The sequence below is a fragment of the Cynocephalus volans genome, chromosome 2 (assembly GCF_027409185.1).
Source record: "Cynocephalus volans isolate mCynVol1 chromosome 2, mCynVol1.pri, whole genome shotgun sequence".
Classification (NCBI taxonomy): Eukaryota; Metazoa; Chordata; class Mammalia; order Dermoptera; family Cynocephalidae; genus Cynocephalus; species Cynocephalus volans.
In genome coordinates this window covers 30,044,817-30,069,120 of record NC_084461.1, presented here as the reverse complement: position 1 = coordinate 30,069,120, position 24,304 = coordinate 30,044,817, and the positions used below count along the sequence as shown (strand labels likewise).

Here is a 24,304-nt window from a genome sequence, read left to right as displayed (position 1 = left end):
CAAATGTCTGGAACAATCCCCACCACTTTCAAGAGAGAGATTTAGAGACCGATATGTAAACCAGTAACTGGAGTTATTACGGGGTAGGACTGACAGCTTAGAGAGGAAGAGGCATGAGCTTCCACCAGGGGGAAGGTTTCATGTGAGGAGGAGAAATTAGCCTGATCCTAAATGTGTGAATAGGATTTTAACAGGAGAGGAGGGTGGGAAGGCATGCTGGCAGAGCCCACAGCACAGACAAGGTGCAAATGTGTACGACATCCAGTGCGCAGCGGGGAGGCTCAGTCCAGAGCATGAGAAAAGACAGAGACAAAGAATGAGTCTGTGAAGGCACCTGCATCACCATAACCCTAATAATAGCAACTACTTATTAATTGCTTACTATGTGCCAGGGAGCTGTTAAAAGATAAATAAGACAGAGCTGAGGACAAAATTCATTAAGGACTAGATCCATGCTCAGTGAGCACAAGATTAAATAGCAGGCCACCAAGCAAAACTTGACTAAATCCTCCCGTCCTCCTATGAAGCCTCCCAAACACAGAGGAGGCCACAGCGTGAGCAGAGCCATGCCTGTGCTCAAGACAGCCAGTGAGCTGGGTGTTCAATCACCAAGACACAGACAGCACAACCTTTGTTAAGGGCCCAAGCCATTGTCAGGAGACCCCAAATTCTAAGAGTGCCCAGGACATCTTCATCCCATGAAGGAAATCACTTCTTATAGGCTTGCAGTAAATACTTATTGATTCATTTTAATTGACTCAAGGTACCAAGACTCTGCAGAGGTGACTTTTCTTAGGCAAAGAGGGTCAGAGTTTCTTAGCTCTGGGAAAGATGTTCTCTCCAGGGGCATAAGAAGAGAAATGCTTAACCCTGTAGGGTTTTATGCTGTGTAATTAGAAAATACATAGAGAACTAGGAACAGCAACTGTCTTGGTTACTGAAATGGGAAAAACATTCTTTTAATTTGGAAAGAAGTGAAATCTTGTACAATAAGTCTCTACAACAGTCTAAAAGGTAATAACTTTGGAGTTTTGTTTTCTAGAAAAAAGGAATGAAAACAATAGTGCTTATTAAATTTAAACCAAGCTAAATACATATCTATTCACAACCATGACTGACACTGTGACTTCCTGCCTTTGCGGGCATCTCTTATGGTGGTGTGCAGCAACACCTCCATGTCAGGGCTACTGAACACTAGGAAGGCAGAGGTTGGTCGGCATGATGCCTCATCAGTGTGGACAAATTTAATTCAGTGGACAACTGGGTGCCTCTGGAGATTTACGAGCGGAACAGAAGAGTGACGTGATGAGAATCATGCCTTGGGAAATAGCAGTGGATTAGAGTGGGGAGACACTGAGCATTCACAGCCACAATGATCCAGGCAAAAGGTTAGGAGAGGTTATATATGGGAAGTCACAGACCAAACAAATTAAAAAATGGTCCTCTGGGTGGTTAGAATTATGAGCAAGTTTCTTTTTTTTTTTTTTTTTTTTTTTTGCATTTTTCTGAATATAGTAAATAATAAATATTGACTGCTATTATAATCATAACAAGAGGTAGAGCCCTTGAGAATGAAAGCAGACGAGTGCGCAAGAGGAATCTCAAGACTACAACAGTCAGGGAGTGAGGGACAACAGAGAAGGAGACACAGACAACGTCACAGAGAAAAGGAAAACAGGTGACGATTAGAAGAAACAGCAGAGCCACGTGGAGAAGGAGGCAGTGAAGTGACATGGAAATGATGATTTCAGTTGGCGTCATGGTAAATCTAAGGGTACTACAGAATGCCCAGTGCTGCGCAATGGAACTTTCTGTGATGATGGCCACGTTCTGTTCTGTGTTGTCCAATATAGTAGCCATTGGCCACATGTGGCTCTTGGGCACTTGAAATGTGGCAAGTGCGACTGAAGAACTGAATTTTAAATTTTAATTAATTTAAATTGTCACACATGTGGCTAGTGGCTACTATATTAGACAGCACGATTCTAGATCATTCAATCTGGTGACAGAACAGGCTGGGGCTGGAAATGGTGGTCAGAAGCCAGAAAGAAGAGTGGGGGCCAGAGAGAGTGTTGGGTGTCTTTTCCATACAGCTTGAAGTTAGAACCCGGGGGGTTGCCTGCACTGGACTAGAAGAAGTGCAGAAAGAGAAGGGAGAAGAGTGGAGCACACACTCCTTGGGGATGCTATTTTTAGGGGGTTGGACTAGTAAGAGGAGACAGGGAGGAGCTAACAGAGAACCAGAAGAATGCTGTGTCACCAAAACTAAGGGCACAGGGTTTCCAGAAAGAGATGGATGGAAACCAGGTTGAATGCTCCAGAGTCATGCTGTCTAACATAGTAGCCACTAGCCACATGTGCAACAATTTAAATTAATAAAAATTTAAAGTTCAGTTCTTCAGTCGCACTTGCCACATTTCAAGTGCTCAAGTGCCACATGTGGCTAATGGCTACTATATTGGACAACACATAATAGAACATGGCCATCACCACAGAAAGTTCCATTGGACAGCACTGCTTTAGAGGCATGGAGACAGGGCGTCAGGTAAGTAAAGCTAATGGATTTTGTAGTGAGAAGGTCACTGGTGGCCCTGAGGAAAGCAGTGGATACTGATGTTATACTGAAGACCCAAGCTTGCATTGAGAGTGAGGACTGTACAGAATATTCGTGAAAGAGGAAGTAGTCTGCTCAGCACCACGCCCTGTGCTCATCAGTCCTGTAGCCAAGGAGCTACGTCAGGGAGGGGTGCCCACATTGGGATAACTGTGCCACCTTCTAGCTCCCAGTACTTAACAAGGGCCTAATACCTTGTAGGCCTTCAATATATGTGACTTGAATGGGTATATGAGACATCAGAGAATCTGCCCAAAAAATGAAGCCTGGCATTCACCTGGGCTGGCCACGTGGTACTGTGGCTCTTCAGCTCTGGTGGCCACTTAAGTAAGAGAAGAGTATGGGCCGCCTTGGCTCACCCCACCCTCTCCAAATGGCCCAGCCTTACATGCTTGCCAGGGGCTAGGCTGGTTCATTACACCCATACATAGTAACAACATTGCTTACTGGGTGACACCGTTATGCATGGCTCTGTATAACTGCTTTGCCTGCAGTATTTCATGTTTTAATTCTCATAACAACTCTATGAAAAAGATTTAAGTACAACCTCTATCTTACAGATGAGGAAACTATGGCTCAGAGAGCTTAATGTGCCCAATGTCATTTAGTTAATAAATGGTAGAAGCAGAATTCAGATGCAAGCCAGATTCCAAATGCTGGTGCCCTGCCTGATCTACGTTCATTTCATCACAGCTTGAAGTGTTCCAAGATTTAAAACTGCATATGTGGTAGATGATAAAAATGTTGAAAACAAAAGTAGCAGAGAAAAAAATATCAGAAGGGGAAGTGCCAAAATGCTGTTTAGCAACTGTCACAGTTGAAGGATTACATGAGAATTCTTTTCCTTTTATCTTTGTTCCAAATTGACTTTAATGTGCCTGTATCTCTTTTACAGTAAAAAAAAATAATAATAAATCCAATTCCTCCCCAGTTTTCCTAGTATTTTTCCATTTTCAGCCAGTCAAATAATTTTATTTCTGTGTATCACCAATTTCTACTATGCTTCTTTTTCCCCCCCACAGTGATAAAGATCAGTGTTTACTCAGACCGCCAGTCAAAGGAGCCCATGGCAGCTAAAGGAGCTTTAAGACCTCAGACTCCAAGATTTCTTTTTTTTTTTTTTTTTTTTTTTTGGTGGCTGGCAAGTGCAGGGATTGAACCCTGGACCTTGGTGTAATCAGCAGCATGCTCTAACCAACTGAGCTAACTGGCCAGCTCTCCACTATACTTCTATCTTCCCCTTATTTAGTGCCCTCTGAGTTCTCAGTAAGGCAGGAAAGCTCTACAATAATCTTAACAGTCCCGGACAGGATCACCCAGATAACTTACCACATAACTAACATTCTAAAAAGATAATGCCAATGGAAGAAAATGCCAATAGGTCCTATTAAAAACTTTACAGAACAATATACATCATCTTCTCTCTACATTTGTTTAAACCTATCTTTTAAATCTTATTTTCAATCACTTGATTTCCCCCATAATATATTACCCACTGAATTCCTGTAAACTTATAATTTGGGCAAATCTGAGAATTTTCTTGAATGCTCACCAATATCTGTAAAAGTGAGCACACTATTGATATGGATTGTTTTAAATCCAATATCAAGTAAATATTGATTGAAATAAAGGCTTTTTTCTAGAACAGGTATAGGGTTTGGTATAAGGAGGCCCAAGGAGAGCCAGATGTTGAAGAACTTTTTATGAACATATATCTGATTATTAGGACACAAAATCTCAAATGGGGCCCTTTACTAATGATGTACACCGGAGCCTTGGTATAGGTCACTCTGCCCACCATATGACTCTGTTTACTTCTACTGCAAGGAGGACGGTGCTTCAGGGTCTGCAGAAGAAAAGGACAGTTGTCTCCCTACATTCATTCTCCCTTCTTCCTTAGTAACAGATTCCTAAATTGATTTAGGGTAGCAGTGATTCCAGCTAAAAGCATATATTTCCTGACCTCCCTTGCAACTAGGGGTAGCCAATGATATGTAAGCAGGAATTAATGAATAGGCCTTCCAGGAGAGCCTTTCAAAGAGAACCTTTGTCTTGCCTGGATTTAAGACGTGATCTTTGATGCCCTAGCCACCATCTTTGATCTTGAGAATGGACGACATGCACTAAGACTGAGGCAACAAGAAAACAGAAGAAGCCTGGATCCCTGATAACACTGTGGAACCACTCCCTGCCTTGGACTTCCCACCTCTTTCAGGTGAGAGAATAAAACTCTACATTCATTTAAATCACTATAGTTGAGTGCCTTGATGATGTGTGAACAGATGCAATTCCTAGTGCAGCCAAGTCCTTAGGACGTATTAAACAAAAGTCAGTTAATTTAGTAAAAGAATGTATGGCCCTAAATCTATCTATAAAACTACCACAGAAAAATGTACAAACTTAACATAATTTTTCAAGTACCCATGTATAATGGTCAGAGTAAACTAAGACTAATAATAAGTATAGCTAACATTTATCAAATAGTTATGCACTAAGAAGTTTGCTAGGTATCTTACATACATCACCTCATTTATTACTCAGCCTGATGCTATAAGGTAAGTACTATTATTATCATTAGAAGAAACTAAAGCTTGTGGGAGAGGGCAGAGTTGTCATTCTGCCAGGGTTAAGGGTTAAACTCTTTACCCTCAGCTCTTAGAATTAAGAGCTAATACATGGCACAGCCTCTCAGACAGACTGACACCACAGCCTAAAATCTGAGCAAGCATAGTATAAAAGGTAAAAGAAAGGGACTTAATCAGAAACACCAAGTATACTTTGTAAGTTGTGCAAGAACACACTGTATAACTCTGTGCAATTAACTTTTCAAGAAGCAGAAAAACTAAATTCATGGGAAAGTAAGTTTTAAAAAGTTGTCCAAACATTATCAGCAATAAGTCATATAAATATGACTTCTTATGCACTGGTATTATGCACTGAGAAGGACAAAATATCACTTTTGTAGTATTCTTGCCGAAATGCATAAACTCAATCTTACCATGCGAAAATATCAGATAAATTGGAAGACATTCTACAAAATAATGGACTCATCAAAGTTCATTATTTAGTGACAAAGTCATGGAAAACAAGGAAAGATTGAGGAACTATCACAGATTGGAGGATATTAAGGGGCCACAACAACTAAATGCAGTGTAGAATCCTGGACTGGATCCTGGAACAGAAAGAGAATACCAGGAGGAAGAGCTGTAAATTTCAAATAAGGCCTGTGATTTAGTTAGCAGTAGTGTACAAATGTTAATTTTCTTGTTTTGATCATTGTGCTACAGTTATTTAAGTTGTTAACATTAGAGGAAGTTTGGTATACCATATCCAGGAACTTATTATTTTTACAAGTTTTCTCTAAATCTAATGTTATTTTAAAATAAACAGCGTTTTTTTTAAAGTTGTCCAAAAATTACCTCTAAAAAGAAATTAGGTCCAAATACAGAGTTGAATTGTTTCCATATTTCAAGGAATATTCATACGGTACATAAATATTCTAGAGCATATAAAACAACAGAAAGTGTCCCAATTAATTCTATAAAGCTAATATGAACCTGATATTAAAATCTGGCAATATCACCTCAAAGCAAGAAAACTACTGTCCAATCTCACTCATGAATATAGTTTCAAAATTCTAAATAAAATACTAAAAACTTAAATTCAGCAATACATCTCAAAAAAATCATCATGACAAAATGTGCTTAATTCCAAAAACACTATGATGGCTCAATATTAGGAAATTTGTTAAAAGAATATATCAAATGCATTTGATAAAATTCAATATTAATTTCTGATTTTTTAAATTACACTTGATAGACTAGGAATAAAAAGACACTTTAATATCTACTTCAAGACAAGAAGTCAGGAATTAAAGTATCACCATGGTTACATAATATTATTCTGGAGGCTCTTGCCAATGCAATAAGAAAAGAATAAGAAACAAGATGCTCAACTATCAAAATGCATGAAAAACTGTCACTGTTACTTGAAAATGATATAAAAACTATTAGAAGAGAGGACTTAATATGCGGAATTCTCGCAAAATAAATGAACAAAAACTCACAGCTTTTCTGTATAACTACAGTTACAGACTATAATAGGAAAAGATTGTGTTCATAATAACAACCTAAATGCAAATATCTATCAAAACTTAAATGCACATAACCTTTGAGCCAGCAATTCTACTTCTAGAAATTCATCTTACAGATAATGTATGAGCATATGTATAAAAAGGTGACAGAGTATGTGTGCACATGCACAGACATGAGGCTACTCAATATAGCCTTGTTCTTAGCAGCAAAATGCTGGGAATAACATAAATATTGAAAAATAAGAGATCAGTCAAAGATGACATATCAACATTATAAAATACTACATAGCCATACTATAAATAGTATGATCATTTTATTGAAAAATATTTTTGTAAAATATATACATACTCATAACATAGACAGGATGTACATTCTTCTAAAAATTATCAATGTACTTTTATCTAGGTGGAAGAATTATGGTAACTTATTTTCTTCCCTGTGCTTTTCTATGTTTTCCAGATTTTCTACAATGCTAATGTATTGTAATTAACAGGGAAAGGTAATACAAGCTTTATCTGTGGATGAGAGGAATTCCACGACCTAACATTTAGGTACTAGATACACAATGCATGTGAATACAACTTCTAAATGCACTTGCCCATTTATAATCTGCACTCACATGCATTGCCTCCAAAGTTTATATTGCAGTTGCCAACTTGAAAAACTCAGAATACGTGTTTTTTATTTTCATCAGTTCCTACCACTATCTCAGTGAACTCAATACTGCAGCCAATAATGTAGTTACTTTCTGATCTTGGGTCAAGAAGTGAAACCATCATTCTGCCTGTGTAAAGGAGAGAGGGAAATACCGTGACAGCAGCAAGGAGGGCAAAATAGGGTGTTTATCCTGTAAGTCTCAAATCTCCAGTTTTATCCACTGCAGGAAGTGGTGGTACTTTTGTTTCATCAACTTTTCTTTATCCCCATGAGAAGTGTTTTGTATTATCTATGTATACACAAGGATCTACAGCTTAAGAAAGCCAGGATATCAGGGCAGGAAACCGGGGCGTGTGTTTTAAGGTTTAGATCCTGCCTAACTAGATCTCGTCAGCAAGAACTGGGAAGTGGAGCTCACTACAAACATGCCATTTGTGATATGCACACTTACAGTTCCCCATAACTGCTCAGCTTCGAGCAGCCAGCATGCAATGTTTGAAAAAGTGTTCTGTAGCCCTAACCACATTTGGGGTGGAAATGTTTTGTACCTGGGATCTTGATGACCTCCTTAAACACCCTTCATCACAAGAACCCTGGGCACTAACCCAGATCCATTATAAGGAGCTCTATTTCCAATCCTATATGTTGGTGGCTCCTAAACTTCTACATAGGAGAGTCTTAAGGAACAGTAATCTGGAAGGAAGGGGGATGGGGAGGCTGGGAGCGGTGGCTTTCAAAGGTTTTTACCTCAATATACAGTAACAGTTATTATATTCCACATTTTGACCCATTACAAACACATGTGTAACATGTATAAATACATACACACAAACATACAATTAGATTACTAAGATAAAAGTTTTATGAAGCAATGCATAGGATAATACTTCAAAAAGTTCATGGAAAAGTAGAATCGAAAGGTAATATTAACTCTTTAAATTACCCTGGTGCGCTAAGTGTGACACACCTTGACATGTTCTATTCTATTACCTTGACATGTTCTAGTCTACTCCATTCTATTAAAAATTCTGCTCAAATCTCACTAAAATTATTTCGGCAGTCCATCATGACGGAAGCAGCCTGCAGTTAGAAAAGCACTGGGCCAAGGGGTCTTTGGGGCCTGGACTTGTGATCATTTGGCATGTGGCCGTGGGCTGGCTCAACCCCAGACCAGTGCCTTCACATCACAGGTACAAGCTCTAAACGAGTTCTCGAAGAAGAAGAAACGCTTAAGAAATCATGAGAAGTCGTGGGATGGTCCACAGTCACACATTTCCACAATCATATTTCTGGAAATCAAATCTGTGGACAGGACTCGAATTTTTGAATCTTCCTCCCAGCCCCTTTCTGAGGCCCTAGCGGGAGAGGGACCCCGGGAGCCGGTTACCGTAGGAGGAGCTGTTGAAGAGCTCGATGTTGAAGAAGGCGTAGTCCCCGCTGGTCATGCCGTGCCTGTGCGCCGCCAGCATGATGCTCCGGACGGTGTCGCTGCTCGCACACATGATCACCACTGCGGGAGGAACAGAGAGCAGGGTGAGACGCCCTTCAGGGAGGACAGCAGCGTGCTGCGACCAGGGGCGACGTCCTGAAGGCTCTCCTCATCACTTATTAACTACCGAAGGAAAAAGTGGTAACCTTACCGTGGGGAAACTAGCGGACACCGCCGCAGTCAAGGGACGGAAGCCAGCACCACCGAGCACGCGAGCCCAGATCACGGGCCTCCTGACATGACACGCTCAGGACCAAAAACCCCCAGGTGGGCAGCCTGCAGCTCACCAAGGGCAAGCGGCCCCACACCCAACGTGGGGGGCAGTCCATGCAGAATAATTAGCCTATGCTCCTTAAAATGGCCAATTCCACGAAAAACAAAGACAGGCTAAGGCCACGTTTCAAATGGAAAGCGACTTAAAGGAACAAAAACTAAATGCAACGTGTGATGCTGGGTTGGATTCAGGACCCTAAAATAAATAAGTAAATAAAGCTAGTTGTGCTATAAAGGGCATGTTTGAGACAACTGGTGAAATTTGAATAAGATCTGTAAACTGGATAATAGAATTGCGTTTGCATTAAAGTTCTTGCTTTTCATAATTATACTGTGGTTATATAAGTGAGTGTCCTTGTTCTTAGGAAACACATACTTAAATGTTTAGGGGTAAAGAAGCATAATCCTGTACGTATTCTCAAATAGTTCATAAAAAGATAGTATTATCATAATGTGTATGAATATGTATACAACATATATCAATAAATACAGATGGATAGGTAGGTAGATAGGTGGTAGATCGATAAGAGAAGAAGGGAAGGGAAGAGATTTTGAATAATAAAACAAATGTGGCAAAAAATTAACAATTGGTGAAAATTTGAGTGGAGTCTGTACAGAAGTTCCTTACACTTTCTTACATCTTTTCCAAAAGTGCAAAATTATTTCAAAACAGTTTTAAAAAAAATACATCAAGTAAATCACCAAATTTGCCCAATATGAGACAGCAAACAGTGTCAACTGCTTTTTATACTTAATAGCATGGTAAATACAAGTACATTTTTTTGAAAAAGCAAGACCATTGGTTTGAGAGAGAACATTCGTTTGGCAAATTGGAGGATGCAGTGAGTGCAACAGGCTTTCGGCTGTCTGAATTTTAAACCATTATTCTCAGGCTGTCTCAATATACATAGGAAATAGTGAACAAGATTCCACGTCCCTCCCCATGTTCTCTCAGTTTCTATCCACACTGTCTCATTTGAGAGGCTTTAAGCAACTGCAGAACATTGTTGCCTACCACACAAGAGATACCTAGGCTCGGGTGAAGTGGGGACTTGGCCACTATCCAGTCAATTTGATCACTGTTGATGGCCCCCAGTCCCCATGACCGGGCCCACTGTGTTTTGCCACATACACACTGTGCGGAGGAGAGACCTGGAGAGACCTGGGTGCCATAAACCGCATTATCATGATGCATGCCAACCTTCCAAGATGTGTATGTTCTTTGTAAAAGCATGGGTGCTGAAAGATGTAAAACAAACTTCAGTCCGTGCCAAAGCGGCCTTGGCAACCTGCATGGGTTAGGCTCTTGTTTATATTTAGTTTATTGCACACGTTAGTCCAGAGTGTTAGATCATGACTGTGACATCTCATACTACAAAAGGGCTCCATGTATAGGGTAAAAGCTCTAGAGAACAACTCTCTAAAACAATACAGAACTCCTAAAGATCCATAACTATGGGAGTAGGGGTGGTTTGTGCCTGGAAGTATAGTTATCCGAGAGTACTTCAAAAAGTTCATGGAAAAATAAAATGAAAAGATAATAAGAATATTTCCATGAACTTTTTGGAGACCCCGCCTATATTTGAGATAATCAAATACCGAGATGTCTCAGTAAGGAAGCTTTCAAAGAAACTCCTAATTATTCGTTATGACTTAGACCCTTGTTTTACCTGATTCAATTCTAACCCCTTCAACAAACTAACAGCCAGGGTGTCCCACAAAACAGCCAACAAGGGGCTGAGGTTGGACAAGTTTGAAGAGTGTGGATTCCAAGACTGGGTGTCTCCAGGAGGTTCCAGGAAGCTCTGGCTGACTAGCCACCAAGCAGCCCTCATCATTTTTTGATCAACTAAACATAGTACAGGGTCTGGCTCTTAACCCCCAGACACAGAACCTGATTCTGCCAGCCCATACAGAGTAAAGTCATTGCTGAGGGGAAGACTCCCAATAACCTAACTCAGACGTTTATAGATAATCTGAAATGCAGATTACTTAAATTTACTGAGGACCAGAGTGGTCATGAATACGTTAAGTGTCAACATGCCCTATACCTGGGTATGCTAACTGGAGAGACAAATTATAAGCAGTAGATGCTAGTCAGGATGAAATCATAATCAGGAAGGTCAGGTGGAGGATTCAGGTGTCCAAAGGCACCAGAATGTGACAGCACCAAGCATTCATCTAAGAGACATACCTAATCCAGGGACAAACTCCAGGCCATGTCTTAGGGCCAGAGCACAAGCTTCCCTAAGTCCTAGATGGGCTCTACCCAACACTGGCCTCTGGGGCACCTTTTTTTCTGCCCCATCTCCTTCTCTCTCTCCCTGCTATGGTTTGAATATGTCCCCCAAATTCCATGTGTTGGAAACTTAATCCCCAAATTCACGTGTTGATGATATTTGGAGGTGGGGCCTGTAGGAGGTAATTAGGATTAGATATGGTCATGAGGGTGGAGCCTCCATCATGGAACTGGTAGCTTTATCAGAGGGGGAAGAGAGACCTGAGCTAGCAGGTGCTTGCCCTCTTGCCATGTGATGCCCTCCACCGTGGTATGATGCAGCAAGAGGTCCTCACCAGATGCCAAGGCCATGCTCTTAGACTTCCCAACCTCTAGAACCATAAGCTAAATAAACCTCTTTTCTTTAAAAATTACCCAGTCTGTGGTATTCTGTTATAGCAACAGAAAGCAGACTAAGACAGTCCCCATCACTATCACCACTAAGCTCTTCTGATGGACACATTCTTTCTTTAAATGCTAGTACCCACTTAGACTGAGGAAGAGTGACACAGAGTGGCATTGTGTCTATCTGAGCAGATTCAAATTATTTTATATTTTATCCATTTTGTGTTGACCATGTAGCTTAACTCTCAAAAGAAAACTTGGACTTCCAACTTCATGGGTGGAGCACTGTCTTTCTTGGATAAATCAAACCTACAATACACATTGTCACCCTTTCAGTTCAAGTTGAAGCAAGCGCTTAATGACACAGGCAAAGCAGTCAGAGTGCAGAATCCTACCTATTTCATTATGTTCCCCATCTCTTATGGTTGTCTCATTCATACCTAATGGGACAGCAAGTATTTTTAGCAACATGCCTTTATACAATCTGTCAAAAGGTTTAAAATAGTTCCCATTGAAATAGTTTTCTCTTTCTATGCATGTTTCATCAGTTTACATAATAACTAATTAAATTACATACTTATGATCATAAGCACAACTGGCATAGACAGATTTGGGGACAACTCTTGGGAAGTATATGGAGAAGTATGACAAATACATGGCATACTCAGGAGAATATTAGCCACCAGCACTTACCAACAATGGATAAGATTTATAGAAGAACATAGAGAGAGCATCCAATAATCCTGCAAACTGCATCAGTAGAGACCGGTTAAGACAGGCTTTGTTGCATCTAAGTACAATTAAATTTACAAATATTAATTTTTCATCAAATTGTTAAACTTCTAAACGAGGGGATGATGGTGTGATTCTAAGTTTCTGGATAGACTTTTCTTCATCCCGCTCTATTTTCTCCTCCTTGCCAATGAACTTGCAATGTTTCATGCCATCCTCCATTATCTGGTTCCCTCCACATCCTCTGTAAATGGTTTGTCACTACTGCAGCATGTTCTTGCAATCGCTCTAAGAATGGCAGAAAGAAGTGTTAAGGGGTGGCTATATAAGTCAGCACAGAGAACCAAAAACAATCCAGCTGGTATACCTTAGTTATCGGGGAAATCCTTTCCCCAGTCTCAGGTTTCCATTTGGAGCAACCTCTAATGTGTTAACATTCCTCCTCTCTCAATGTGCCTTTATTTACCTTTCCCCCATCCCCAACAAGAGGGAGGGAAAGGATATAAGGGTCTGCCTGGTGAGCCTGGAAGAAAAAACTGAACATGCTGCGCTTAGTCCTTTCTTCTTTCCACTTTGGGATGTGTCTGCTTGCAGAGAACTTTATGAGCTACTTTTGTCATGTGATGAGGGGCCTGCTCCCAGAGGAGGGACCTATAGCTGAAAGCACTATCTGTGATTTAGTGGATGTCCCTGCCTAATTCTGGGGGGAATTTTGGCCTTTTGGCAACAGATCTAAATCCATGTTTTCCAATCGGTTTTATCAGTAATAAAAAGGATATTGTCATTGTCTCCATCTGACTCCTGCACCCATCTTCTGTTTAATTCTATACCTAGAGGGAAAAAGGGATGGTATGCAGGAAAGCAAAGCAAGGCCATGTCCTGCAAACTGAAAATACAGTAACAGAAATGAAAAAACAAAACTCAATACTAATTTTGGAAGTGGTCAAAGAAATACCCAGGCAAGAAAACCTAAAACAAAACAAAAAAGATAGGCAGTAAATAAGAGAAAGATAAGAAAAGCAGAGGATTAATCCAGGAGGTCTAACATCCAAATAAGAAGAAGCCTAGAAAGAGGAAACAGAGAAAATTCAGGGGATAAAATTATCAAAGAAATAATTCAAGGAATTTTCCCAGAATTAAAAGACATGAGCTTCTACCGAGTGCACAAGACAAAACACTGGCACCAAATCACATCATAATGAAATGTTAAAACATTGGGAGCAAAGAGAAGACTCTAATAATTTCCAGGGAGCAGGGGAGAGAAAAGCAGATAAACAATAAGTCCAGAATCCAAACTGATTCAAGCTTCCTAAAAGCAATGTTGGAATTTAGAGGACAATCGAGCAATGCTGTTAAATTTTGAGGGACAATGATTTCCAACCTAGAATTCTATAATTACATATAAGGGTAGTATGAGGAAATTTCCAGTCATGAAAGGTCTCAAAATTTAGCTCTCATCTATCCTTTCTCAGAAAGCTCCTGGAGAATGTGCTCCAAAACAATAGTACAACCTAGAAAGAGGAACACGCAGGGATCTCACTCAAAGGAGAGGAGAGTCCTAAGAAGATACTGAAGAAAGAACCCAGAGTAACAACTATGCAGCATGCCTAGAAAATAACTAAACTGGAATAGCTCAGGAGACTTGAAAGAGAGAATTAGAAAATGATTTGCTTGTAAGTCTATAGGAAACTAAGCAAACAGACAAAAGCAGACTTTTTTTTTTAACCACAAAGGAAAAAGTAGGGCAAGAAAGGAAATGTCAGTGTAGTGGTCTATATGGCTCACCCACAAATATCATTTAGAAGGTAATAATAATAATAATACTGATACTAAATTCTGAGCTAACCAAAAATTTTGACACAGCCATGTTGGGAGGATAACTGGATGGAAAGCTTGCATGTGTAGCTAACGGGCAGTAAAGTGAAGTAAATCATATCTTCCACTGGGTTACCAAGAGAGAACACCTAAAACTGAAAAAATCAAAATGAGCATGTTATTTAGATGCAAAGGCAAATAATTACAGGAACAGCTACAAAAGTGGAAAATGGTTGCCTCTGGAAAGTGAAAAATGGGGAGGAGAGACAGGAAACTTTTTTTCCTAGTTAGACCTGGGTAATTTTCTAACTTTAAACTATGTAGCTGTGTAACTGACTTTGGTAAAAATAAAATCTAATTTTTTTTTCAAAAAAGGTTTCTCTCTGGCTGTTTCTACATTGCATAGCAATAGATGTCATTTGCAAAATAGAGATTGCACGTTCATTTTTGCTGTTCATGAAGCTTCATCTGCCCCAAAGGCCTTCAGAATTTCTAAGCTGTAGCCTACAATGCTTCTTTTTTCCCCTGCTATGTTAGTTATTTTACTCTTATCATGGGTTCTTTGCTTAAATATTCTGCTGATCAACCGCTCGGTCATTTACCCCAGACTACTTCCAAAAATAAATGACTCTTGTATTGATTAAATAGTGTTATCTCTACAGTCCTCATGCAGGCCCAGATTAATGACAGAGTAATAACTAAAAGGATAAAACTACAGTTTCATACAAAAACAGTTGTGTGTAGAATATTTTGAGTTCTGCATCTTATAAGTTGCACAGAAAAGATGACGACTGGTTTTTATTGCTTGAAAAAATTATTTATTTCTAAACCTGTCTTTTTAAAAATAAATTTATTGTTAAGTGGGGAATATTGAAGGCAACAGTCAATTGTATAAGTGAATCTGCTTTACATAAAAGTCATTATTTTAAAAAATAATATATGCTAGGGTGTGTCTGTTCTGGTGATATCATATGCTGGCTAAAGATATGAGAGAAAAAATGCTTTTAAATTATTGACTTAGATGGCAAATCCCTAAGATGAAAGAAAAATGAATGTCCGTTAGTTTTTATTCCTACAGTATAGTGTATAGCCAAGTAAAATTTTAGTCATATTATTATTTGCGATGGTGTTATCGGGTTTTGCCCATTAAGAGATTCAGACATTCGTGATTTGGTTTTAAAGATGAACTTAAGTGCAGAAAAAGTATTAAAATTGTTCTCTCTCTACTTTAGTTCATGATGTTGATACGGAATTTTCAGAGTCAACGACACTGTCAGTTACATTTTTACACTTGGGCGAGTGCAAGTCAGGATCACCATATATCAGTTTGAAGAGGCCTGATTCTCATCTGACTCATTTCACAAAGGAAGAAACTCAGATGCCGAGTGGACATGCCAAATCCAATGCATCTGCTTCTCAGCCCAGATTCTTTCCCATGGCATGGGCCCCCCATTCTGGGCAAAGGTGATCATCATCACATATATAAAATAATAACTAAAATAAAACCGCACATTAATTGAGCACTTAGTATGTGTCTGACACTGTTTCGGCACATCCTGTTTGTTAGCTCATTTAACCCTCCCAGCGATGTGGGTGCTCTAACTGCCCCCACTATACCTGAGAAGCCTGAGGTACAGAGGTTTGATAGCAGCCCAAGATCTGCCAACCAGTGGGTAAGTGAGCCACAAACTCCACTGAAACCATATACTGAACCCCTGTTTAACATATTAACTGCTTATGTGGAAGCAACTTGATTCAGCGTGTCTATAAGAGATCCCCCAAGAGAACTTGGTTATGGAGCAACTTCCTCTCCTGAGAGTAAGGAATTGGGGGAAGAGAGAGCAGGGGAGAGAGAGCTTAGGGGAGAAACTATTTTGTTTTATATTTCCAAATATCTGCCAAGTCACTGTTGGAAATATGTTTTACAGTAAGGATATAAAATCTCAGTCTTATCACCTGTAAAATACACATCAGCAGAGCAAACTTTCACCACTAAATTCAAACTTGGAAGAAAAAATAAAAAAGCAGAGAGACTTGGGAACATCTATGAGGCTTTGGGGGTTGAAAAATAATCAGCAGCAGCAGACTTCAGCCCAAGTTCTCTGAAGCCAGATGCACACACCAGCCCCCAGGCCCACCAGGGCACTGCCCTTCTCCCGGCTCTGTGGCCTCAGCCACCATTTGGAGGCTGAGGAGGCCCGGTGGCCGCGATCCGTCCACACCTGGACTGACAGATCCCCTCGGCTTTGTGTCTCAGGCCACGTGCGCTGGGGTCACTGCCGACATTGGGACCTACAGGGCAGCGGCACCACAGATTTGTTTGCAAACGGTGGATCTTGCCCGTAGGGAGACACACCCCCATCCCCAGCCAGCCCTGGGAAGTCTCCAACTTCTAGCTCCTGGCCCTCGAAAGCAGAAGAGCTGAAGCAGCAGGTTCTGGGGGCCAAAGCAGCCCGAAGTCTGCAAGAGGCTGCGGTAACCTGGGAACTGGGAAGGGAAAAGAAGTAGGGGAGTCCGCAGTCTTTGGACACAAATGCCCTTTCTCATAATCAGCAAAGCCGGCGTCCCGCCTGCTTGGCTGGCAGAGACTGGGCGCAGACAGCCTGGAGATCGAACGCTCCAAACTTGGCCATGCATTCCCACTGTCGACACCTCCCGCCTCTTCACTCTAAAGGGTGCCTTCACTCGAGTGCGAGGTGACCAAATTGGGAAGGAGGGTAGCTGCAGCGCCACGCTCCATAGCTCATCTGCCTTCTCTCACCTGTTCCTGAGGCCCCGGGTCCCGGGTAGCGCTGTCCCCTATGGCCAGAGCCCAGGTGCCCGGCCGTGCCGAGTCGTGGACGAACCCCGCGCCTGGCTCAGCCCGGTTCACTTTCGGTCTCACCCGCTTGGCACCGGGGTCGCGGGGAACTTTGCCGGGATCGCACCGTTGACACTGCAGGCGCGTGCGCGCCGCGGGGGCGCAGAGGCGGGATTCCCTGAACGCTTTGTACCTCAACCCCGGCAGGAGGCAGGAGAGAACTGCTCCGTGCTGAGCTCTCAGCCCGCCTTCCCGCACCTTCTACCCTGCAGTAACATGAGCTGCGCTGGGGGCTTCCGCGATTACGTGTCGGTGACCTGTAGCTCTTTGCCTAGTTCGGATTTTATTCCAAACCCCCAGAGACCCGCGGAGAAAACCTGGGGGGGGGGGCCGAGGAGGGGGGCAGGTTGAAGGAGGTTCAGCGCCCGCGTCTACAGAGCGCGCTCCCGCAAAGCCCAGCTCTGCGCGCTGTAGGGACTGCGACCCAAACGTGCCGGAGGAAGTGAGTGTCGCCTGAGTCCAGACACAGCGAGGCATTTTTGGTGGAAACCACAGAAGCTCGTTTATAAGGGGCTGGAGGGACCATGGAAGGAATGAGGACAGAGATACAATGAGCCTTTAAAAGAAACCTGGGGTCTGTGGAAGGGGCAGCCAGGGAAGCCGGGAGACCAGGGCTGGCCAAGCAGCGGCGGCGGCTGCGCAGCGCCCACGACGCTCCGCACTCGGAGGGGGCGCACGTCGGGAAAGGACTGGGTCAAAGTTCTTCCGGCCTCCTCACGCTTCAGACCCTGGTTGGAGCAGGGCACGGGGAGGGAGCCCCTACCCGCCAGCCCCGCGCCGGGGAAGTGGGAGCGAGGAAGAAACAACCCAGACGGCTTCACAGCACCTGTCGGACGTGGGCACGCGACAGCGGCGGGCTCAGCCCCCGGCCCCCGCCCCGGCACCTCCCTGGAGTCCTTTACGTATCCCCTCGGTCCGGATGGGCGATCGTCAAAGGGGGTCGCAGCCGGACGGCGCACACCTGACCGAGTCCCCGCGCGCTCCCTCCCCGGGTCTTCGGCGCCGAAGAGGGCAGTGGGGTCCGCAGAGGAGTGCCCGGGTGTGGAGAGGGAGCCAGGGAGAGCGGCTGGGTTAGGGCCGGGGGCCTGGGACACGCTCCTGCTCACCTCGCTCAGTGGCCTGGATGTAGCGCACGATGTCGTCCAGGTCCAAGTCTTTGGTCTCGTCGAAACTGTAGGCGGACGTGTGCAAACCCTCCTCCTGGAAGACCTCGTGGACCCCCTCGAGGGTGAAGTAGCAGTTCCTCTCTAGCTTGTCGTCGCTGTAGACCAGCGCGGCGCGGCTCCAGTGGTGGTGGCGGAACAGGGCGAGCATCATCTCGCCCATCTTGGCGTAGGCGGGCGCCACGCGCGTGAGGTGAGAGTACTCGGTGTCCTTGTGCTGGAAGCCGGCGGCCAGTGCTCCGGCCGACAGCATGGGCAGGTCCCAGTGCGACGCAAGCCGGGCCACGGGCGCCGCCGCGTATTCGCACACCGGCCCTAGAATGAGGTCGGGTTTGGCGCCGCGCGCCGCCGCCACGCGGTCCACCAGGCTGAAGAGCGCGCGGTTGCCGCAGTCTGAGTCCTCGTAGGCCACTTGGAAGCGAGTGCCCGGCGGCAGCAGCCGCTTCCCAGTCCCGTTGCCCTCCACGCTGCGCAACGCGTACTCGATGGCCGGCCGCACGCGGGCCAGCGAGAACAAGTACGAGTCATCCTGGGGCAACAACACCAGCACCTCGATCTTCTGCGGCGGCAGCGCTTCTCTCTCCCGGCGCCCGCCGCCCGGGCCCGCGCCCCGGCCGCCGCCGCCACCCGTGCCGCCAGCCAGCAGCGCCCAGCCGAGCAGGACGCACGCGGAGAAAGTGAGCGCCGGCAGGGACGGCATCGTGCCGCGAGGAAGCGCTTGCCCGCGCCGCCGACTCGCCCTCGCCCCCCAACCACCCTTCCGCCTTCCTCCCCACTCTTCTCTCCGCGGTCCCTGCGCCCCCTTGGGCGCTCTAAGAAAACAGAATACCCCCTGAGGGGAAGAGTCCTCTGCAATGTCACTCGTTTTTTGAAAAAAAACAAAAAAAAAAACACAAGAAGAAAAAGTTCACCGGGTGTAAACCTGTGCGTCTGTAATATACTTATATATATACTTATTATAAATACAGATATATTCGCCCTCCCTTTATACATATACTATTTTGCTTAGAGGTGGCTTCTTATTTGGGCGTTGCTTTTGAAAGCGCATTTGTAAAAGAAAAAAAAAAAGTTAGACTTGGCCAAGTGCTTGTCATTGACGGTGCATCTCCCTCGCGTTTAATCTCATTGATTCGCGCTGGTTTCTGGATCCATAGCCCGCGTTTAAATAGCGTGGCAGCGGCGGAGCGCGTTACCACACATGGCGCTGCTGCGAGGCTGGCTGGTATTTCCAGTGCGGGGGAGGGGGAGGGGAGAAGTGGGGGCTGGGCTGGGGGAGTCTCTCACTTACATTCGTACCTCAGGGCTCCTCCCCGCGCCCCTTCCCTGCCCCCGACCCCCACGCCTCGCCGGCCCTCTGCCTGTTCCTTAAAGCAGCAACCGCCCACGTCTGCACCGGTGGGAGCCCCCACCGCGCCGCGCGCCTCTGCCATCCCCGCCTCTCCCTGGCCAAGCTCTCTCCAGCTCCGGGCTTTAAAAAAGGAAACGTGTTTGAAAGTAAAGTGCGCGCGCGCGCACACACACACACACACTCACACTCACACTGTGCAAGAAAAAAAAAAAAACGTGATTGGGAGAAAGGAGTGGTTCTAGAAATTGCTAGTTTTGGTGCAAAACTCCCTCTTGCTCTCACCTCGATCTCGCTCTGGCCACATTCCCTCCTGACGCGCCGACTAGGGAAGAGCACCTGACCTCCCAGGTCCTCCGGAGCAAGGTCGGGGAACAAGGATCAAGGTCCCAGTGCAGTCCGCTGGTCGCGGACCTGGTCTGCCGGGCCGGCCCAGGCGTTACCCGCATCCCTCCTTCCCCCGCCCCGACCAGGTCCCCTCCCTCTGGGCCAAGCGGGTTCGTGCTGGAGTCGCTACGGTACCGGTGTCGCCGTGTCGCATGCACAGACCCTCCGCCGGCGCACTGAGAGCAGGAAAGCGAAACTTGTTGCTCCCAGAAGCGAGCGAAAGGTTTGGTTTCTGGAGATGTCACAAAGCTTGAAAAGCATCTCCAAGGCGTCCTCGGGGCTTTGTTTGCTAAAGCAGATAGCTAAGTAACGGGACTGTCTCCCCAAAACGTCCCCCAGAGGGTCCCCTAGGTACGGACACATTCTCCCCTCCAACCCGAGAGCTCGGGGATCCAACTGCTGCTTCTCCGGAGCGCGCATGGCACCGTGCTCGGGGCTCTGAGATGCCGACAGAGGTCCTGCCTCGGAGACCTCGTCCTGCCACTGGTCACAGCCACGACAGCAGTGGAGACAGGATGGAAACCGCTGTGGAGAAATCGGTGGCCTGAGGAGCATCGCCAGAGTCCGCCGCGTGGCTGGTCAGGTCGGAAGAGAACTGGAAACACACCGAAGTCACTTGCATGTGAACATGCTACCTCGGACGGGAGAATTCAGACACTTAAGTCCCGCAAATTAAAATAAATTGAAAATGTTTTGAATGCCTTTCATTTCACTGTGCGTCCGTGTCCACGAATTTCCATTAGTCTGAGACCAACGCCCTCTTTCGGCAGAAAGTTGCACCCGACTCTTAACGCCGGAGCCACCGCCCCAGGCGCTGCCTCTTTTTACTCCAGGGCCATAAAGCGCTCGCTCTCATTCGTGACCGAGAAAAGGTTAATTGGGGCTTCCGGGGCTGCGGCAACTGCAGGCATCAGCGCTCGCCGCCCTTAACACTTGTCTCTTTATCGCTCTTTCTGACACCGCAAACGTAATTGTGGGTAACGTTTCGTCCTCTGAGTCATTTACATTTCAGATTATGCACTGTGATGCCTAAAATCTTCAGTGCAAGTAGGAGCTTCTAACTCCTGCGAGAACTTTCATTTATTTAATTAGAGCTGCTAACCAGTAGCAAACGAGGCATCTGTATAAAATTTAATTCCACCACCAAGATAATCCACACACACTGGAAACTGAGATTCAGCGTTTCACAGTAATTAAATCCTTCCTGAAATCCTTGGAGGGAGACAGGCGTTTATGGGATCATAGATGAAAAACAACAACGACAGAACAACAGTTAAATCCCGACTTCCAAGGGTCTTAATGGATTTCAAAACTGGTTGCCAGGAGACGTGAAGGAACAGGGGTTGCCCGTTACTGTGTCTGGTGAACACAGACCGGTGACGACGTGATTCTGCAGTGTGTGATGTGGGCTTATTCGCAGAGTCTGGGGTTTCAGTGGCACCGGCGCTGCCAGCCTCGCCCGTGGGTCAGCAGCAGGGCAGAGCGATCGCGTTAGGCGAGCACCCGTAGCCTGTCTGTGGCCTTTGGAAAGGAGCTCTCAACTTTCAACTTGTCACTAAAGAGCACAGGCGAGACGACGCTGTGGAAGGGAAGAGCTCCCAAGGTGACAGAAAAAAACGAGAAAAGCCAGTATGACTGCTCTTGCTGTTGCTCAAAACACCACTTAAAAATTCCAGTGAGCAGAAATTAGGGTTTTAAAGAAAGTTTTTCAAATGAAAACAGGCACAAGATTATAGGAAGACCCACCAAATAATGTAAGTGCATGGATATTAATGTTATGGGTTTGTTTACTCTCCATCAAATTAGATTTTTCACAACCAGCTGAAAGTTTGTGTAAATATCATGGAGTTCTATAATCCTAGGGCCAGAAAAGACTTAAGAAGTCACCCAGATTAACACTCTCACACTCTAGATAAAGAATTGAGGTACAAAGAATATAAATGACATAGTTAAATACCTCTTCATCCCTTGAGAATATTTTTAAATGAGATTGGATTAGAAATAAACCATATACTACCTATTATATCATCTAAAAAAGGGTTGGGTACAAGGCTAATTTCCACTTTAAGTAATAACATTCTTTATATCAAACTTTAACTTCATATATAGCTAAGTTTTGAGACTACTACAGCACAGTGAAGCTGAGAATAACATAATTATAATAATATAACAGCATCTACTATAATAGAATTTTTGCAGCACTTTAATTATAAAAATGATCAAACAAGAAAGAAGAAAACATGGAGAAAATAGAGATAACTCATCCCTTGAACTCAATTTTTAAACATTTTTCCTCTCAATTCTGAAAAACATTGAGATGCGGGGGGGAAAGAAGCACTTTTAACGTTCAAAAGAATGTTAACCTTTTTACTGTGGCAAAAATACTTTCTGGCTATAATTGTTGAAGGAAAACAAAGGGAAATTATGTGGAAATGTTGCAAAATAAAATAAAACTAGCCAATTTTTACAAAGACAATTTTAGCCCTAAAAGTGATATTACAGAAACTAATACACTTTTTGTAGGATTAGAATTATTTTCATCTATATTCATGAATCATATTTTTTTAATTTAAACTATTAAAAGATGATGGCAGGTTTTCTATAAAGTATTCAACTGTTTGTTTTCCAGCTTTATGAAACTTGTGTCTATATGTTATTCCTCTACTACCAGGAAAGACAGCACTATATAGAGAAACTTAAAAGTGATTCTTTGAAATGTATTAGAAATGCTATCAGAAGGAAGTTTTCTCCACCAATTGTAACAATCTCTATAACCCTTCTCCCTCAGAATCCTGGGTGCAACCTCTAAAGTAAGAGCTCATCCAAATTTTCAGAGTCTCCTCTCCCCTGAGGTCATATTAGAAAATAGCCCTGTGAAGCCTGTCGCCCACAAGAAAATATCTTCTGGGGACACAATTGTTGAAAACACACTTCCCCCTAGAGGCAGAAGAGATGAAAGAACATCACACATAATTTAAGAACATTTCTGTAATTTAATGAGTGTTCAGATTTCGTTTTTAATGTATAGTTGGTGTTTTAGAGGGAACCATTCAAGAAGTGGTAGAAAAATCAGTGTACGCCAAAAAATTAAATTAAAACGTTGCCTGTAGGTTTTAGCTTTCCTTAGCAGGGACTCTATTCATTGACCCCTTTTCTTTTTATAAAAATCTACAATGTTTTCTTTTTCTTTTCTTTTTTTGCCAGCACTCCAAATAATAGAAATTACAATTTTTTTCTATTTAAATTTATGATTCAATTTCATCAGAGACTGTAGTGAAATGTGGCCTTGAAGGGTTCTTTTGAAAATAGAGTTGTTTCTATATTACTATCCTTTTAGGTTTCTGTCAATTGCAAATATTTTTCACTTCTTTGAAGATGTCCTAAGACAAAGTGACATTGGAAAGACTTCCAAAAAATGTATAGGTGGTCTGTGATTTAACCTGGATACTGGCCTGAGATTTGCAAACCACATGAAGAATTTTCATATTATTGATTTAAAGACAAGTTATTTTATGTAGATTATTACATTCGCAAAAATAAGTGTATGGGCCTCAACTTCATGCATACCAATACTGACTATTTTTAACTGGCTTCTTTAATTGCCCACTGCATTCTTCCAAAAGGGATTAAGAAGGCACGTAAATATGTAAAATGGAATTTTGGAAAACTTTCCTCAGGGCAACATGCACAGCCATTGGGTCTTACTTTCTTCCTTAATCCTAACGTCCCCAAGTCTCAGAAACATTCTCTTCTCCCACCTGAGTTTTTATAACATTCCTCAGGTTCATGATCACACTAAATTTTATTTCCATTTACAGGGAGGTATGTTTGGGTTGGGACCCAATCTCTAGGGTAATACTGTGGAAAGAGCATCAAGAAACCTCACAAACATGCCCAAAGGTTATCACGTAACTTATTTGACCTCAGTTTCTACACTTTCATTCATTTTTTCACTTCTAAAATGGAGATATTGTCCTGATATTGTAGAAGCAAGGTTGGAAAAAAGCAGATGCACAGTGCTTAGTACACAATAGGAACTTAATAAATGGCAGCTCTTATGACATTCCCTTCAATGCCTGGTAAAAAGTATTATAACGAGTAAGAGTTCAATATATGCTTATGAAATGAATGAATGAATTCAAAACTCTAAACAATATGGTTTGTGTGCAACTTGTTTGTAATTATCTACTGCCTGATTACAACAGACCTTATGGTATAATATTTGTTAACAGTGGCTTCCCTGGGGGAAGCC

General features: G+C 43.4%; 1 protein-coding gene across 2 annotated transcripts in view; it reads right to left on the bottom strand.

The window, feature by feature from the left end:
- Window positions 1-19,020, bottom strand: part of NPR3 (natriuretic peptide receptor 3) — a 61,877-nt gene extending 42,857 nt beyond the window's left edge. For both annotated transcript variants that reach the window (XM_063087199.1, XM_063087200.1), the window contains exons 1-2: window positions 18,264-19,020; window positions 8,753-8,875 (exon numbers count right to left, since the gene is read on the bottom strand). In XM_063087199.1, the coding sequence (XP_062943269.1) occupies window positions 8,753-8,875; window positions 18,264-19,020 (880 nt within the window). The remainder of the gene's footprint in view (window positions 1-8,752; window positions 8,876-18,263) is intronic.
- Between the last annotated feature and the right edge of the window lie 5,284 nt (window positions 19,021-24,304).